The sequence below is a fragment of the Festucalex cinctus genome, chromosome 6 (genome assembly GCF_051991245.1).
Source record: "Festucalex cinctus isolate MCC-2025b chromosome 6, RoL_Fcin_1.0, whole genome shotgun sequence".
NCBI classification, from domain to species: Eukaryota; Metazoa; Chordata; class Actinopteri; order Syngnathiformes; family Syngnathidae; genus Festucalex; species Festucalex cinctus.
Window position 1 is genome coordinate 1,888,193 of NC_135416.1, and position 17,198 is coordinate 1,905,390.

The 17,198-nt window shown below is 35.2% G+C and overlaps 2 protein-coding genes across 3 annotated transcripts in view; one reads left to right on the top strand and one right to left on the bottom strand.

Moving 5' to 3' along the window:
* The window catches only part of cyth4b (cytohesin 4b), an 18,169-nt gene continuing 971 nt past the window's right edge, over window positions 1-17,198 (top strand). Inside the window, exons 1-12 of one of the 2 annotated variants that reach the window (XM_077524696.1) lie at window positions 1-622; window positions 8,976-9,058; window positions 9,134-9,204; window positions 9,319-9,382; window positions 10,788-10,906; window positions 12,131-12,211; window positions 12,283-12,395; window positions 13,707-13,855; window positions 15,043-15,154; window positions 15,246-15,322; window positions 15,692-15,763; window positions 16,590-16,744. In XM_077524696.1, coding sequence (XP_077380822.1) covers window positions 415-622; window positions 8,976-9,058; window positions 9,134-9,204; window positions 9,319-9,382; window positions 10,788-10,906; window positions 12,131-12,211; window positions 12,283-12,395; window positions 13,707-13,855; window positions 15,043-15,154; window positions 15,246-15,322; window positions 15,692-15,763; window positions 16,590-16,744 — 1,304 coding nt within the window. In that variant the 5' untranslated portion in view covers window positions 1-414. Of the gene's footprint in view, window positions 623-6,356; window positions 6,479-8,975; window positions 9,059-9,133; window positions 9,205-9,318; window positions 9,383-10,787; window positions 10,907-12,130; window positions 12,212-12,282; window positions 12,396-13,706; window positions 13,856-15,042; window positions 15,155-15,245; window positions 15,323-15,691; window positions 15,764-16,589; window positions 16,745-17,198 lie in introns of those variants that run through there. The other variant, XM_077524697.1, reaches the window with a different exon arrangement.
* On the bottom strand, window positions 467-4,386 carry LOC144020845 (ras-related C3 botulinum toxin substrate 2-like). Its single transcript, XM_077524701.1, has 4 exons — window positions 4,266-4,386; window positions 2,084-2,155; window positions 862-979; window positions 467-792 (listed from the first exon to the last, which is right to left on the bottom strand). Exons 1-4 carry the CDS (start codon window positions 4,298-4,300, stop codon window positions 667-669), a joined length of 351 nt encoding a protein of 116 aa, XP_077380827.1. The 5' UTR covers window positions 4,301-4,386; the 3' UTR covers window positions 467-666.

A 17,198-nucleotide genomic window follows, 5' to 3' on the forward strand; every position in this document is an offset into this window, starting at 1 on the left:
TGGAGGTAGGGTTTCAAATGGCAGATTCAAGTTATAAAGTAAGGTTTGAAATAGTAGTTTCAAGTTAACGATAGGGCTTCAAATATCAGTTACAAATTAGAGGGAAGGTGTTTCAAATGACGGTTTCAAATAACACCTTCAATTTAAACTTAGGGTGTAAAATGAGTCAAGTTTGAGGCGGGGTGTCAAATGGCAGATTCAGGTGAGAGGTGGGGTTTCAAATGACGGTTTTGAGTTGAAGGCGGGGTTTCAAGTGGCAGATTCAATTGAGAGGTGGGGTTTCAAGTTGGAGGCGGGGTTTCAAGTGGCAGATTCAATTGAGAGGTGTGGTTTCAAATGACAGTTTCAAGGTAGGGTTTACAGTGGTTTTACCCACCAATCTCCTTGGCCAGCGCCAGTCCTTGCGGGTACGTGATGGGCGCCAGCTTCTTGTCCTTGAGCTTGTCCACCGTGTCCTTCTCGTCCCGCAGGTCCAGCTTGGTGCCCACCAGGATGATGGGCGTGGACGGGCAGTGGTGGCGCACCTCCGGGTACCACTGGAAAAACAAGAAAATCGCAGCGGCGGCACCGTTACCGCGGCGACCCGGCAGCGCTCGGACCGGCTCGCGGGTCGTGAGTCAAGGTTAGGAACTTTTTCGTATTGGTTTCGGGCTTCGGGTTAGGGTTTCAAATGAGGGTTTTAAAGCCTGCATCGGTGCGTTCCGTGTCGGCAACGTGCGACTCGCTCACCTTCGCTCTGACGTTCTCGTGCGAGGCAGGACTCACCAGGGAGAAGCAAATCAGGAACACGTCCTGCACGCGCACACGCATGACGATGAGCGCGCGAGCGCGTGTTCACGCACACGCGCGCCCACGTTTTACCGTCTGAGGGTAGGACAGTGGGCGGAGCCTGTCGTAGTCCTCCTGGCCGGCCGTGTCCCACAGGCCCAAGTTGACCGGCTTGCTGTCCACCATCACGTTGGCCGAGTAGTTGTCGAAACTCAAAAATAAAGCAAATCAATAATGGGTGAATGAATGCGTCGTCATGGCAACGCCTTCCATTTTCAAACTCGCGTTTGGCTCCAAAAACTTTCAGCAGGAGATTTTGACATCTCCCGCGCGTGTGTACGTATGTATGCTATGCGTGCAAATGTTTTTATGTGTGAATATATATATTAGGGATGGAACGATAACGATAATATCGTGATATCGTGATATTAATACTCCGTTATCGTCATGCCACGATATTAACTCATTTGCTCCCAATGACGTGTAAATACGTTTAAAAAAAAAAAAGTTTTAAATGTCCCAAAGACGGATTTATACGTTGTTGTTGTTTTTTAATATGCTAGAGCATACAGAAGGCTTTGATGGAACCTCTCAACTGCAAAGAACGGTTGCAGAAATGGTAGTTATTACACAAACGGCCAGCAGGTGGCAGCAGAGTAAAGGAGATCATAAATTACTTAGAATTTGAAATAGATTTGTGAAAACTGATGAAACTTAGCTATATTCTAATGCTAATTACTGCAAAACGGAAACAAACAGAAACATACTTTTTTTTTCGTGATGAAAGAAGAGACTTTAATATATATTTGTGTTTTTCTGTGTATACATGTGCGGATTTGTGTGTATATATATGAATGTGTGGACATGTTTGGAAATATTTACGTGAATAATGTTTGCATGTATATATCAGGGTTATTATAGTTTTGGAATTTTTCATTTTAGTTAGTTTTTATTACGTTTTGAAATCAAATTGAGTTAGTTTTAATGAGTATTCAGGTCATTATGTTCGTTTTTATTAGTTTTAGTTAGTTTCAGAATTAGTTTTATTTTTTATTTTTTTTATTTTTTTTATTTTTTTTTTATGACTTCTGTGCAATATTACCAAAGACTAAAATGAAGGACATTTTTGCTATAATTATTATAGTTAGTTGTAGTTTCATTTTTATTTTATTTCGTTTTGAGTTTTAGTCTTAGTTTTTTCGTTAGTTTTAGTTTACTGAAATATCCTTGGTGTGTATAAATGTGTGAATATATCAGTGTGGGTGTTTGTGCGTATGTTTATGTGTGTGATATGTTTGCATGCGCGTGTACTCACACGGTGGGGATGTATTCCCCCGGGAAGGCGTTGGTGGTGTAGCTGATGAGCAGACATGTTTTCCCCACGGCACTGGAACACGCGCACACGCGCACGTGCACGCGCGCACGCGTGCATGACATAAAGAAAAAAAAAAGACAGCAAGTTTGTGGGCGCATGTGAGTTGAAAGAGGAAGTGAAGTGTGTGAAAACAGGAAGTGGCGAGCTTGACACGTTGGCGTCACACCTGAAACGCAAGCTGCTCTCGACGCTCCTTTTTTTTTTTTTTTTTTTTTTTTTTTTTATGTCAATAACCGCATAAGATGTGAGAATGAAACAAGTGCAGTCGACTTGTTCTCGTCGATTACCTCCGCCAAGGAGATGATGTTGCCATTCGCGCAGTCGCAACCAAATTGGTTATTATCAGCGATGGCATCAGTGCTATTTTTGATTTGGGACTTGGGATGATCCCATCCTGGGATTCCACAAGTTGATGACGTCAACCGATCGATCAAAGCTTCTTTTCGAACAGACAAAACAAAACAAACAAATGGAAAATTTCACACGTGTTTGGGTCAGCTCGTTGTTTACCGCAGTGAGTGGGCTGTTTTTTTTTTTTTTTAATTGGCTGAAAAGTGGGTTGGTTAGCAAGTTCATTGGTTAGTTAGTTGATAATCAGTTAGTTAGTTAGTTGGTCATGTTTGTGTTACCTATAAATAAATGTATGCATCCTATTAATTGATTTTGTTGGTTGGTCAGTTAAATCCTTTGTCAGTCAGTCGTCAGTTATTTAGGTTAACTAGCTAGGCAGTTAGTTAATAGGTTAGCCACTTACCTAGTCAGTTAGTTAACTAGTCAGTTAGGTTAGCAAGACCCTCAGTCAGTCACTCAACCAGTTGATTAGTGAGACAGTCAGTTAGACCCCTGGTTAGTTAGTTAGTCAGTAAGACCCTCAGTCAGTCAAGTCAGTTATTTAGTTAATTGATTGCTTAGTTAGGCTGCTAGGCAGTTAGTCAATCTATTAGACACTTAACTAGTCAGTTAATTAGTTAAGTAGTTAGGTTAGCAAGACCCTTAGTCAGTCATTCAACCAATTAGTTAGTTAATTAGTGAGTAGGTTAGACCCCTGGTTAGTTAGTTAATCAGTAAGAACCTTAGTCAGTCAGACAGTCAGTTATTTAGTTAATTGATTGCTTAGTTAGGTAGTTAGTCAATCAATTAGACACTTAACTAATCGGTTAGTTAAGCAGTTAGGTGAGCAAGGCCCTTAGTCAGTCATTCAACCAGTTAATTAGTGAGACAGTCAGTTAGACCATCGGTTAATTAGTTGGTAAGAACCTTAGTCAGTCAGTCAGTCATTTCTTTAATTAATCTGCTGAGCTAGATAGTTAGTTAGGCAAGCAGTCAGTCAGTTAGACTTTTAACTAGCCAGCTAGTTAGGTGGGTAGTTTTTCCAGACAGAAATACCCTTAATCAGTTAGTCAATCAGTCAGTTAGTTAGTCTGTTAGTTTGTAAGTTAGTCTGCTGGTTGGTCAGTCAGTGAATTATGTAGTCAGTTAATCAGTTTAGTTTAGTTGGTCAGTTGATCACTCACCAGTAAGTTACTGAGTTAGTGAGTCAGTCAATTAGTAGTTTGTTTAGTTAGTTGGTTAGTGATTCAGTCTCTCAATTCGTTAACCAGTTCGTCGTGTTTGTTAAGCTGTGACGAACCAAGTGATGGTTAAATTTGATTCGTTCAATAATGAACAAGTTATGAATCCTACGGACAAAAGTACTGGGACACAGACAGGAAGTGGAACGGTAAAGACCAGGAAGTGGAATGGGGACTTTTCGCTCCATTTTACGACACGGACGCTCACCGACGCGCAATCCGCCGAGTGCCGTTCCGCACCCAACTCGTCCGTTTCGTACGAGGTCGACAAAAGGAAGTTGGCCAAAGTCTTCCCACGCAATCGCGACCGTCCTCAAAATAGAAAAACGATTCTCAAACCGCTTCGCCAAACGTGCGATCCAGCAAGTGGCGCGTCCCGATACTTTTGACCGCACCGCCCGAGTCAAGCTCAGCACTTGTAAAGTCGACATGTCACACGCACGCACACGCACACGCACGCGCTGCACAAATTTTTCAAAGTGGAGAAATTATCAATCTAAATTTCAAAACGGATCCGAATTGATACGTTGAGATAAAGATGAAATTCGTACCCGTCTCCCACCACAACGCACTTGATGGCCTGCATGCTGATCCGCTTCACAAAGACGAGCTACCGTGCGACGGCGCAGGAACTTGGAACACACGCACACGCGCGCGTTCTCGTGTGTGTCAGTTGCTTGTGTTTTCAACTTCCTCTTTCATTTTTTTTTTCAACCCGCAAGGTGGCACCCCCGTCATTATTTGGACCGATTTCCAATCATTTTAGTGAAGACATATTTCTACATGAGGATGTTGAATTTCATTTCAACCCACATCTCTACAAAGTTAAAAAAACAAAACAAAAAAAAGCAGGCATGCTGGTGCTTTTCCGGTGACATTGCATTATTTGGCGCTTCCATTTGAACACTTTTGCTGATCTTGACGTCGTGTGGCGACAACGTCGACTTGCGTCACTTCTTTCTGGCAAAGTGACAAAAGGTTGGACCACTGCTCAACATCCGGCGTGCACAATCCACAGCATGAACTTTGAAAGTTGAGATCACACATTCTAACAGCTGAATGTTTGAAAAAAAGTCAATTTTGTAGTGGCCATTAAAAGTTGGGACCCTACTTGGAGAGCCAAACTCTCTTTTAAAACCCACTTAGAAACTCGAGGTCACACATTTTGACAGCTGAATATTTTTTTTAACTCATTTTTTTAATCACTATTAAATATTGGAAGCCTACTTGAAAACCCAAACCACCTTTCGAAACCCTGCTTTGAAACTTAGGTCACACATTTTGACAGCTGAATATTTTGAACTCAATTTTGTAATCACGATTAAATATTCGAACCCTACTTGAAAAGCCAAACCCCCTTTCGAAACCCTGCTTTGAAACTTAGGTCACACATTTTGACAGCTGAATATTTTGAACTCAATTTTGTAATCACGATTAAATATTCGAACCCTACTTGAAAAGCCAAACCCCCTTTCAAAACCCTACTTTGAAACTCGAGGTCACACATTTTGACAGCTGAATATTTTTTAACTCAATTTTTTTTAATCACTATTAAATATTGGAAGCCTACATGAAAACCCAAACCCCCTTTTGAAACCCTGCTTTGAAACATCAGGTCACACATTTTGACAGCTGAATTTTTTTTTCAATACTGAATTTTGTAATGACCATTTAAAGTTTGAACCCTACATTGAAAGCCAAACTCTCTTTTGAAACCCTACTTTGAAACTCGAAGTCACACATTCTAACAGCTGAATTATTATTTTTTTTTTAATACTCAATTTTGTAATGGCAATTAAAAGTTGGGAACCTACTTGGAAAGCCATCTCTCTTTTGAAATCGCACTTTGAAACTTGAGGCTACACATTTTGACAGCTGAATATTTTTTAACTCAATTTTGTCATCACTATTAAATATTGGAAGCCTACTTGAGAAGCCAACCCCCCTTTTGAAAACCTACTTTGAAAGCTGAGGTCACACATTCTGACAGCTGAATTTTTTTTTACCTCAATTTTGTAACCACTATTAAATACAATATAAACCCTAATTTGAAACCCAACTTTCAACGCTTTCAAAACAAAAGGTCACACATTCAAACAGCTGAATTTGTAAAAACTCAATGCAGAAAAAATGGAAAAAGCCACACCCTCTTTTGAAACCCTACTTTAAAACCTGAGCCACATATTCTGACAGCTGAATTTTTCAACTCAATTTTGTAACCAGAGTTATAAATATCCCTTCTTTGAAGCCCTACTTTAAAAAATGTCTGCTGTAATAAGTGGGTGTACATACTTTTGCAACCACTTTATTTCAGTCGTCGTTTAGGTTACCGGTCACAATGAATGGTGTACAAAGTTTTGTGACCATTTATACTTAAACCACCCAAAAAAAAAAAAAAGAAAAAAAAAAGGCATTTGATGAACAGGGGGTGTGTAGACTTTTGATATCTCCCTGCTTTGATCCGAAGAGAACAGGACGTTACAGGAAGTGCTGCTGGAACATGATGTCATATGATGTAAAAAAAAAAAAAATGTTACAAGAGCAGCAGCACATCATGTTCCAGTCATTGGTTTTATTTTGAAAGGGTGACTTCCTGCCGGTGAGGGCAGGAAGTGGCGTGAAGCGGTTGACTGAGACGCGTCAGTCATTCACGTGTCATTTTGGAGGCTCGGTGATGATGCGGCGTCGGCAGCAGCTCACTCGCATATTTCATTTTGTCACGTCGCTTTTATTTTGGTGGCGCTCATGACTGACGGAAAAATGGGTAGGACGCATTTTCATTGTTTTATTGATTTATTCTTTGAAATGTTTCTTTTTTTCGTTGCCTTTGTCATGAGGTGTTTTGTATCTTTCTTGTAGTTATTTTTTTTGCTTGAGTTGTCTCGATGATTTTTTTTTCCCCCCCATGAATTTCGATTTTATTTTTGCTTTTTTTGTTGTTGAAAATTCAGAATCTCTTCATAGATTTTTCTTTTTGACTGACTTGTATTTGAATTTTTAAAAAACTGTGTTTATTAATGCCTTTGTTTAGTTTCAAATGAGATTTTTTTTCCAATATCAGAATTATTTACATTCTTATTAGTTTCTGTTTAATTTATTTATTTTTTGCCACATTTGATTTTGTCCATTTACTATTATTAATGACAAATTTTCATAAAAAAAAAGATTTTGTTTTTGTTGAAAGTTTATATATTTTAAATTTTATATATTTTATATATATTATATAATTTTTTCTTTTAATTTTTTACTGCTTTGTCTTGTTGAATTTAATAATTATGAATACAATTATATTTTGTTGTTGCTCTTTTTTTTTATAGTTTTTTTGGACTTGTATTTGCATTAAAAAAAAAAATTTTTTTATTAATGTGTTTGTTTAGTTCCAGATGAGATTTTTTTTTTCTAATATCAGAATTATTTACATTCTTATTACAGTTTTTGTTTAAAATATTTTTTTTTCCATATTTGATTTTGTCCATTTACTATTATTAATGACAACTTTTCATAAAAAAAAAAAAAAAAAAAAAAAAAAAATATATATATATATATATATATATTATTTTTTATTTTATTTTATTTTTTTCCTGGTTTGTCTTGTTTAATTTAATAATTATAAATACACTTAGATTTTTTTGTTTTTCTTTTTATATTGTTTTTTTTTTTTGCCTTGTTTAAAATGATTTTTTTGTTTAACTTCTTATCAATTTACCCTAAACAGCAAATTTAGACACAAATGTACGCATGTAAAATATATAGATTTTTTTAATATGAAGGCAATATATTAATTGCAAAAGTTTTAAGACACTCTGTCATGCTGCTCATTGATAAAGCGTCTCTCAAATTTTTGACTGGAGACGAACAAAGTCAAGCGTGCTGTCATTTCCTCCATCTGGCGACGATTTAAACGCCGATTTCTACATGAAATATGAGCAACGATGACTCGAGTGCATGCGTGAGCGTGCGTGTTGCGCAAGCAGCGCACAGGAAGGGCGTTTGGCTCGTCGTGGCGTTGTCGCTCGCAAGAGGAAGTGCGCTGACGATCCATCCCATGATCACGCCTCCGCCAAAAAAAGATTGATTTTTGTTCGTTCGTACAAAAAAAAGAAAGAAAAAAAATCGGACGTACCCGAGGGACGTTTGAGTCTTGATATTTATATTCTTTTAAAAAGTATTTTTGAAAATTTTAGTAATATTTTTGTAAATATCATTTTCCACATTTAAAATTTTCCTCATTAGTATTGATTAGAAATCTGCATACGAAAGTTTGGATTTTTTTTTTATTTTAATCTATTTTTTCATTTGTGTTTTTATTACAATTTTGCAGCATAATTTTTTTCTGCATAAAAATCACTTTAAATGATGCTTTTATTAATTTTGTCATCTGTCTTGTTAAAAAAAATATTTTTTTCTTTTTTTTGTTTAATATGTTGAATTTTCTATTTGATTTTCTTTCGGGGGTTATGTTATTTTTGCTGCATTTGTAAAATTAATTTTAAATGAGAATTGTTATAAAAATGTTGTTGCCTTTATCTTCTATAAAATTATTTTTTTAATTTGATGTTGGAGGGAAATTTCATGTTATTTTTGCTCTACAAATAATAAAATAAAATAAAATTAGAATACTTTTTCAATTTTGCTACCTTGTTTGTGTTTAAAATGATGTTTTTCATATTTGATTTTTGCGGGAGGAATTTCACTTCATTATGTTACCTTTGTTGATTCAAATAGAATTCAAATCTCAATTTTTATTACATTTTTTGATGCCTTTTAATCTTTACAATGAGGAAATGAATTTATTTTTTTTTTACTTATTTTTTTTTTTTTCTACAGTTGTGTCATGCCATCAATTTATGGTATAAAATAGCCGTATGTAATTTTATACTTTAAACAAAATATTTTTTACACTTTTTTTTTTTTTTTTTTTTACATCTTCCTACTCCCTTTGGACATGTACATTATACTATTGATGATTTTTTTCTTCTTTTATTTCTTTTTTTTTATTTCAACTTGTATTTTATACTTGTGTGTGTATGTTTAAATGTTCAATAAACCGAAACATTAAATATATTTTGACCACACCCACAAAATATTGCAAAACAAATAAACAAACACTGCTGATGTTCAATTCCCAAATATTAAAAACATTGTAAAAAAAACAAAATAAGTCGTTCATTGCCAATGACGGCTTTTGACGTCCAAGATCCAATTTGACTGTTTGGCAGCCGCGAACGAGTTCACATCTTCGTGACGTTTTCGTGTTGCAGTTCTGTCAGACTTCACAGCAGCTGAAAAGTTGGAGCTGGAGAGCATCAAGATGCACAAGAAAGGTCTTTTGGATGAGATCCAGGTACAACGTCGCAATTTTTGGAAGACAAAATACACTTCATGAAAAGTTTTTTGTTTGTTTTTTTTGTGTGTGCAGAAACTGAAGGAGGAGATCGACAGCGTAATGGCCGAGATTCTCAACTTCGAGTTGGCCGAGACTGAGGAAAGGTAAGCGAGTGGATCATGACGAGACCTACTACAATTATTTGATTTTTTTATGTTGAAGTTTGACGACTTGACATCAACATCTGTTTGGTGTTTTTTTTTTTTTTTTTTTTGCAGCAAAAACATGGGAAGGAAGCAGTTCTCCAATGGGAAGAAGAAATTCAACATGGACCCCAAAAAGGTGAGCGCCAAAAAAAAAAAAAAAAAAAAGTCTGTTGCGGCGTACCCGGCGGTTTTCTGTCAAGGGGCTCGCGTGTGTTTGCAAGGACTTCCTGTTTTTGCATGATGATGCCGCATGTGTGGTTTTCACACATCGCAGCATTGTTTTTGCAAACTGGAAACTTGCACTGAAATAGAACACTTGAAGATGTCAAGAGACGAGATAAAACGACATTTTTCAATCCCTGGATGCGTCCTAATACTTTTGTCCAGACGGTGTAACTTGTGGAGTAAAGTATTTGTATTTGCACTTGATGTGAAAGCAGAACAGGATGTGATTTTAGGGAATCGGAATTACTGAAGTTGGTTCCCCGTTTACACGTGAGCAGGAGATGAGATCATTGTCAAACAGGAGGGCTCGAAGACCTCCGCCAAGGCTCCGACATTTGTTAAATCAATTAAATGGAGTGTAAACGCAATTAAATTGTTGCATTTACATTGTGGCCAAATGTGCAATCTGGATCATATCTGGATTAAACTTGATTTGTTATTAAGGGCCTCTGCCAAGGCTTCATTGTAAAAATCATTGAATATTGACTAAGATCCAGCATAAACATAACTAATTAACATTTGTCTGAAATATAAACAAATGAACATTGCGGCTAAATGTGCAATCTGGATCAGATCTGGATTAAACTTGATTTGTTATTAAGGTCCTCCGCCAAGGCTCCAACATTTGTTAAATCAATTAAATGGAATGTAAACACAATTAATTGACATCCCCACATGAATTTGTTGCATTTACATTGGGGCCAAATGTGCAATCTGGATCATATCTGGATTCAACTTGATTTGTTATTAAGGGCCTCTGCCAAGGCTTCATTGTAAAGAAATCATTGAACATTGACTGAGATCCAACATAAACATAACTAATTAACATTTGGCTGAAATACAAACAAATGAATTAGTTGCGTTCACATTGCGGCTAAATGTGCAATCTGGATCAGATCTGGATTAACTAGATTTGTTATTAAGGGCCTCTGCCAAGGCTTCATTGTAAAAATCATTGAACATTGACTGAGATCCAACATAAACGTAACTAATTAACATTTGGCTGAAATACAAACAAATGAATTAGTTGCGTTCACATTGCAGCTAAATGTGCAATCTGGATCAGATCTGGATTAAACTTGATTTGTTATTTATTCCGTTTGACATAAAGTAGCACATTTTGTGCTTGTTTGTATGCATTTTAGAAACATGAAATTTGGTAGGTTTGACTTTTATGAGTAGACCAACAAAACTAGAACCAATGCCAAAAACTTGTACATGAAGTCTTCCTTTTGGTTTCTACCACTCAGTAGGGCCTTCAAAACCAAATTTGTCCGAGAAATGTTGTCCGTTTGCTAACAAATTTGAGTCTTCAGGGTATCAACTACCTGGTGGAGAACAAACTCTTGGAGAGGAGCGCCGCCTGCATCGCCGACTTCCTCTACAAGGAGGAGGGACTCAACAAGACGGCCATCGGCGAGTTTCTGGGAGAAAGGTGACAAAAAATTCAAGCGCGTCTACCAGACACGAGAACACACCAAATTGTGGACCTTTTCAGTTTTTGGTGTGTGGGTCGAACCTGCCAGTCAAGTTTGACACTAAACCACGAAAATTATAGACTTTTTTTTTTTTTTTTGAAAATTCAGCCCCTGAAGTAACGTAAGTAAACATGAAATTTGGTAGACTTGTCTATCAAAAGTAGACCCAAAAAAAAAAAAAAAAAAAGTCTCAGGAAACTATGCCCAAAAAGATTCAGGAAGACTAAATTCAGCCCCTGTCACAAGTTTGACTTAGCAATGTGAAATTTAGTAGGCTTCTCTATGATGAGTAGACCCACAAAAGTCTCAAGAAACTATTGCGCAAAAAGATACAGAAACTTTTTTTTATTTTGCTTCATAGCAGTAGCTTCTTAAAATTGAAGAAAAGAAAAAAACAGAATAAATTCAGCACCTGTCCCAAGTTTGACTTGGCAGTGTGAAATTTGGTAGACTTCTCTATGATGAGTAGACCCACAAAAAAAAAAAAGTCTCAAGAAACTATGCCCAAAATAATACAGAAACGTTTATATTGTATTTTTCTTCATAGCAGCAGCTTCTTAAACTGAAAGAAAAAAAAAAAAAAAGAGAATACATTCAGCCAAGTTTGACTTAGCAGTGTGAAATTTGGTAGACTTGTCTAAGCTGAGTAGACCCACAAAAAAAAATGTCTCAAGAAGCCGTGACCAAAAATGCACCAGAAGTCTCACCAAAATAATTCTGCAGTAAAACGGTTCAGTTGCAGACCCCCAAAACATGCCTTCCCTAAAACTCAGCCCTCAACGCGTTTTAGTTAGCAACAAAAAATTTGGTAAACATGTTCACCCTGAATAGATGCCCCAAAAACGTCTCAAGATGCAGGAAATGTTCCAGTTTTGCTTCTAAGTACATCTTTTGGGATTATTTTGGCCTCTCAAGTTGAACAAAAAACAACAACAAAAATTCAGCCCTCAAAGCCAGTTTGACTTCGAAGTATAAAATTTGGTGGGTGCGCTTATCATGAGTAGACCCACAAAAAAAAAAAAAAAAGTCTCAAGAAGCCACGCCCAAGAAGAACACATAGGAAGTCTGCCATTTTATTTGCAAGTGATGATTTTAGACTTACTTTTTTTTTTTTTTTGATTATTCTCCTGTGAGGAAAAACTCCAAAAAGTTCCATTGCGGTCGTCTTTGTTTTTCGCCAGAGACGAGCTCCACCTGCAGACCCTGAGGGCCTTTGTGGAACTTCACGAGTTCTCCGACCTCAACCTGGTCCAGGCGCTCAGGTGGGTCAACTTGCCATGATGTCACGGGTGTCATGATGACATCACGCGATGACGTCACTTTGGACCGTCAGGCAGTTCCTGTGGAGTTTCCGTCTGCCCGGCGAGGCCCAGAAGATCGACCGCATGATGGAAGCCTTCGCCGCGCGATACTGCGAATGCAACGCAAACGTCTTCCAGTCCACCGGTGAGATCGCTTTTTACGTTTTTTTTGGGGGGGCGGGGGTGTCAAAATTAGTGCGTTAATTTTGAATGAATTCATAGTTCCTATGACGGCATTTTTTTTTGTTTTGTTTTTTAGCGCACAATTAATGAGAGCCTCTCACTTGGAAATATCCAAATTTGGCAGAAATAAATGTTATAATAATTCATATATTTGTGGAAACTGGGATTAAGTTGTATTTTTACAATTTTACAAGTTACTTCATGTTAAAAATTAGATAAATATGAAAAGAAAAAGTTGTCACCGATGTCTTACAGATGCAATTATGCCATCTCGGGGCAGAATAATGACCAACACAAATCAATGTCACACTCGGTTTTTATAGTACAGTACGTATTTTTAATGTTATGAGTTATTATGTAATTAATGTATCATCGATTGAAAAAAAAAATGCAGCCATATTTCCACTAATTTAACATTTTTCCCGCCACTTTTATCTTATTAACTAGAGTATGAAAACTTCAATTACATATTTAATAATTTTATTGTACATTTAGAACAGATAAAATTTGTAATTAATCGTGATTTATTGAAGTTGTGCGATTAATTACAATTAAAAAATTTACTCCTCTAACACCCCTATTTTTTTAATTTTTATTTTTTATTTATTTTGTAAGGCCCACAGAATATTGTGTTCTTTTTCTAGAAAAACATGAAACCTACCAAAAGAAAGATTAGATTCTCTTCTTTCATCAATAAAAAAAAAAGTATATTTGTATCTGTTTCCGTTTTGCAGCAATTAGCATTAGAATATAGCTAAGTTTCATTTTTTTTTATTTTTTATTTACAAACCTGTCAAAAACACTGGCAAAAACAGCTTTTTTTTGGTAATAACTACCATTGCTTTAAGCGACCTCTTCAGGTCAGAAGCTGCATCAAAGTCTTCTGTGTGCTCTAGCATTTAAAAAACAAAACAAACAAAAAAAACAACAACAAAAAACGTATAGATACGTTTTTGGTAGGGAAGGACAATGTATTAAAAGACGTATTTACACATTTTTGGGTTTGAATGTGTTTTAATGACTGTGGAGTGACTTCTCGGCCATGTTGATTTTGTGCTGAGAGGCCACCATGTAGCTCCGCCCATTTTGCATGCTAAAAATAACTTATGAGTTGGCATACTTTTTTTTTTTTTTTTAATGTCCATGAAGCGTTTTTACTTTTGGGACTTTCACTTCTTGCTCGTCTGGTTCGCTCGCTTCCTCCTCGGCTGCACGTGCGTGCGTCGCGCTGACCTGCCTTTTTTTTTTTTTTTTTTTTTTTATATTTCCACAGACACGTGCTACATCCTGTCGTTCGCCATCATCATGCTGAACACGAGCCTTCACAACCCCAACGTGAAGGACAAGAGCACGCTGGAGCGCTTCGTGTGCATGAACCGGGGCATCAACAACGGCCGCGACCTCCCCGCCGACTTGCTCTCGGTAAACAACGCGCGGCGGCGGGACCAAACCCCGCCCCAAGCGGCTCCAAACGGCCGCAAAAAATAAAAAAAATAAAAAATATAGGACGTGATATGAAATGTTTGTGAATTTGGATCTCACAAGACACGAGTTTACCGAATGGGTTTTTGATGGGCTTGTTGGCCATATTATTAGGAACCCCAGGAAGAAAATAATTATGTCAAGTTGCAAGTACAAAATTACTACATTTATTTATTAATATTAAATATTAAAAATTATTAATATATCCCCACAATTTTTCTTTTTTAATCATATATATATATATATGTATATATATATATCTTACATATAACTATTGTTCTTTAATTGCATTTATTTTGTAATGTTTTTGTAGTATTTTTTATTTTTATTATTTCTTTTTAGATTTTTAAAATGATTAATCATTAGTTGTTTTGGAATTTTATTGACATTTAAATTTAAATAATCCCATTTTTATTTTAGTCACATTAAGGGGATATCTTAAATACCCGTAATTGCTCTTCTTTATCTGTAATATTATATTGCATTGCAAATTTTATTTAGTTGATTTTTAAATATTTTCTTATTTAGCTGTTTGGTTTATGCTGTTTTTAATTTAATTTTTTAATTTTTCGTTTTGATTTTTGTAATTTTGGTTGATTAATTTTTTTATATGACTTATTTTGCAATATTATGTCTATTTATATAAATCTGATGCATTATTATTATTATTACTACCAATATGTAATTGTAATTACATAAAAGAACATATTTAACATACAATATAAAATAATAGCATGCATATTACTACAATATACTTATTTATATATAATATTTTACATTATATTATATTATTATATTATATTTTATATTAGAATTATAATTCACTTTTATTTTATTCATCTTGAAATATCTTTTTGTTTTCTTTTTGATTTAATATTTTAGCATATATTTTTGTAGAATTAATTTTGTCGCATTATTGTTTTATTTAGCATTATTAGTTTATTAATGAACTACTAATTAATTTTATATTAAAATTATTAGTAATATTGTTTTTTTTTTGTTGATTTACTTTTGCGTATTTTGTATTACAATTTTTTTCTATTTTCATTCATTCTTATTATTGCATTTCTATGACTTATGTATGTCATATTGACGATTCTTCATTTTTTTTTTTGTGTGTGTTTCAGAAACTTTACGAGAGCATCCGCAAGGAGCCGTTCAAGATCCCCGAGGACGACGGCAACGACCTGACGCACACGTTCTTCAACCCGGACAGGGAAGGCTGGCTCCTCAAACTCGGTACAACGTGCGCTTCGCTTCCTTCACTTTGTTTTTTTCATCAATTTTTTTTTTTTTAATATTTCATCATTTTTTTCGCCTCCATTTGAAGGCGGCCGCGTGAAAACGTGGAAGAGGCGATGGTTCATCCTGACCGACAACTGTCTCTACTACTTTGAGTTCACCACCGTAAGTCCAGACACTTCCTTGTTTGCGAACAAGCTACGAGTGGGATATCTCAAAAGTCTACACACCCCCTCTTTAAATGTGACCGAGCGGCATCATTTCAAACCTTTCCCACCGTAATGTACAACTCAATTGCAACAAAAAACATATATTTTCAAGAGGACAGGTTAAAATAACCAAAATAGAATGTGGTTGCATAAGTGTACACACCCCCTTATAATGGGATGTGGCTGTGTGCAAAATGAACCAATTCAACTTTACTAGTTGGCATTTTTTATTTTTTTTTTTAAGTTGATCAGGACACCAGTATGTCATTTCTAAGAGGGGTGTGTAGACTTTTTCTATCCATGATGGTTGGCTTTTCGCCGGCAGGATAAAGAGCCCAGAGGCATCATCCCACTGGAGAACTTGTGCGTCAGAGACGTCCCCTTCCCGCGCAAACCTGTGAGCGTTCAAATATCACTAACAACTCTCTCTCTTTATTATTCATTTACAGAAATATTCATTCATTTCAAAAAAATATTTAAAAAAATAAAATTATGTTACATCATTTATATTGTTTTAATTATACTTTTTTTTTTTACTTATTTTTTTAAATTGTGTATTTATTCACATATGGTATTTATAAACATGTATTAATTCATAGCTTTTTATTGCTGAAATAACAAATATTAAAATATCATTATATATTAATTCTTTAAAAAAATATTAATAAAAGTACATAAAATTCTACTATATAATTTATAGTTTTAATTATAATTTTATATTTATTTTTTTAAATTGTTTATTTATTCACATATTTCTAAACATATTTATTAATTATAATAATTATATTATAATAATTATTAATGCTGAAATAAGAAATATTAAAATATAATTATATAATAATTCATTAAGAAAATATAAATAAACAAATAAATTATACTATATAATTTCTATTGTTTTAGTTATACTTTTATATATTTTTTAAATTGTGTATTTATTTACACATTTATAAACATATTTCTTAATTCATAGCATTTTAATGCTGAAATAACAAATATTAAAATACAATTATATATTAATTAATTTAAAAAATATATAAAAAATAAAATTAAACTATGTAATGTATATTGTTTTAATTAGAGTTTTATATTTATTTTTTTATATAATGTATGCATTATCTTCCTTTAGCATTAAATTATTTTGAATACATGACACATGTATTGTAATTTGCATTTCTCTATGTCTTTCCATTTCTCATGTTTTGCCGCCGTTGCGTCGCCGCTAGTACTGCCTGGAGTTGTACAACCCCAACAGTCGCGGTCAGAAGATCAAAGCGTGCAAGACGGAGACGGACGGACGCGTGGTGGAGGGCAAACACCAATCGTACGCCATCTGCGCCGCCAGCGCCGGCGAGCGGGACTCCTGGATCCACGCCATCAGGTAACAACGCGGTTTCGGTACATTGGTGACGCAAACAACCCTTTTTTTTTCTTTAACATTTGGTTTGAAAAGTTTGACAACCAATGGCTTGATCTATTAAATACATTTTATGTTAACACCCATGGAAATGCACTGGGAATAAATAACAATTAAAAATGTTTTGCAATGCTCCCAAAAAACGTATAAATACGTTCTATTTTAAATGTTTTCGTGTCCTAAAGACGTATTTACACGTTTTTTTTTTTTTAATGCTAGTGCATACATTAGGCTTTGATGCAGCCTCTCAACTCCAGAGAACAGTTGCAGAAATGGTAGTTATTACACAATCGGCCAGCAGAGTATAAGAGATCAACCAGGGCATGTTTAAAAAAAAAAAAGCTCAATTACTTCACAATTCTAAAAAGATGTGAATAATGATGAAAATTAGCCATATTCTAATGATAATTGCTGCAAA

Excerpts from the sequence above, each read along its gene's own strand:
- LOC144020845 (XM_077524701.1), bottom strand. The coding sequence starts at position 4,300 with ATGCAGGCCATCAAGTGCGTTGTGGTGGGAGACGG. Across the intron at positions 2,156-4,265 it reads TGCGTTGTGGTGGGAGACGG|TGCCGTGGGGAAAACATGTC; the intron begins GTACGAATTTCA and ends CGCGTGTTCCAG. Across the intron at positions 793-861 it reads CACTGTCCTACCCTCAGACG|GACGTGTTCCTGATTTGCTT; the intron begins GTAAAACGTGGG and ends GTGCGCGTGCAG.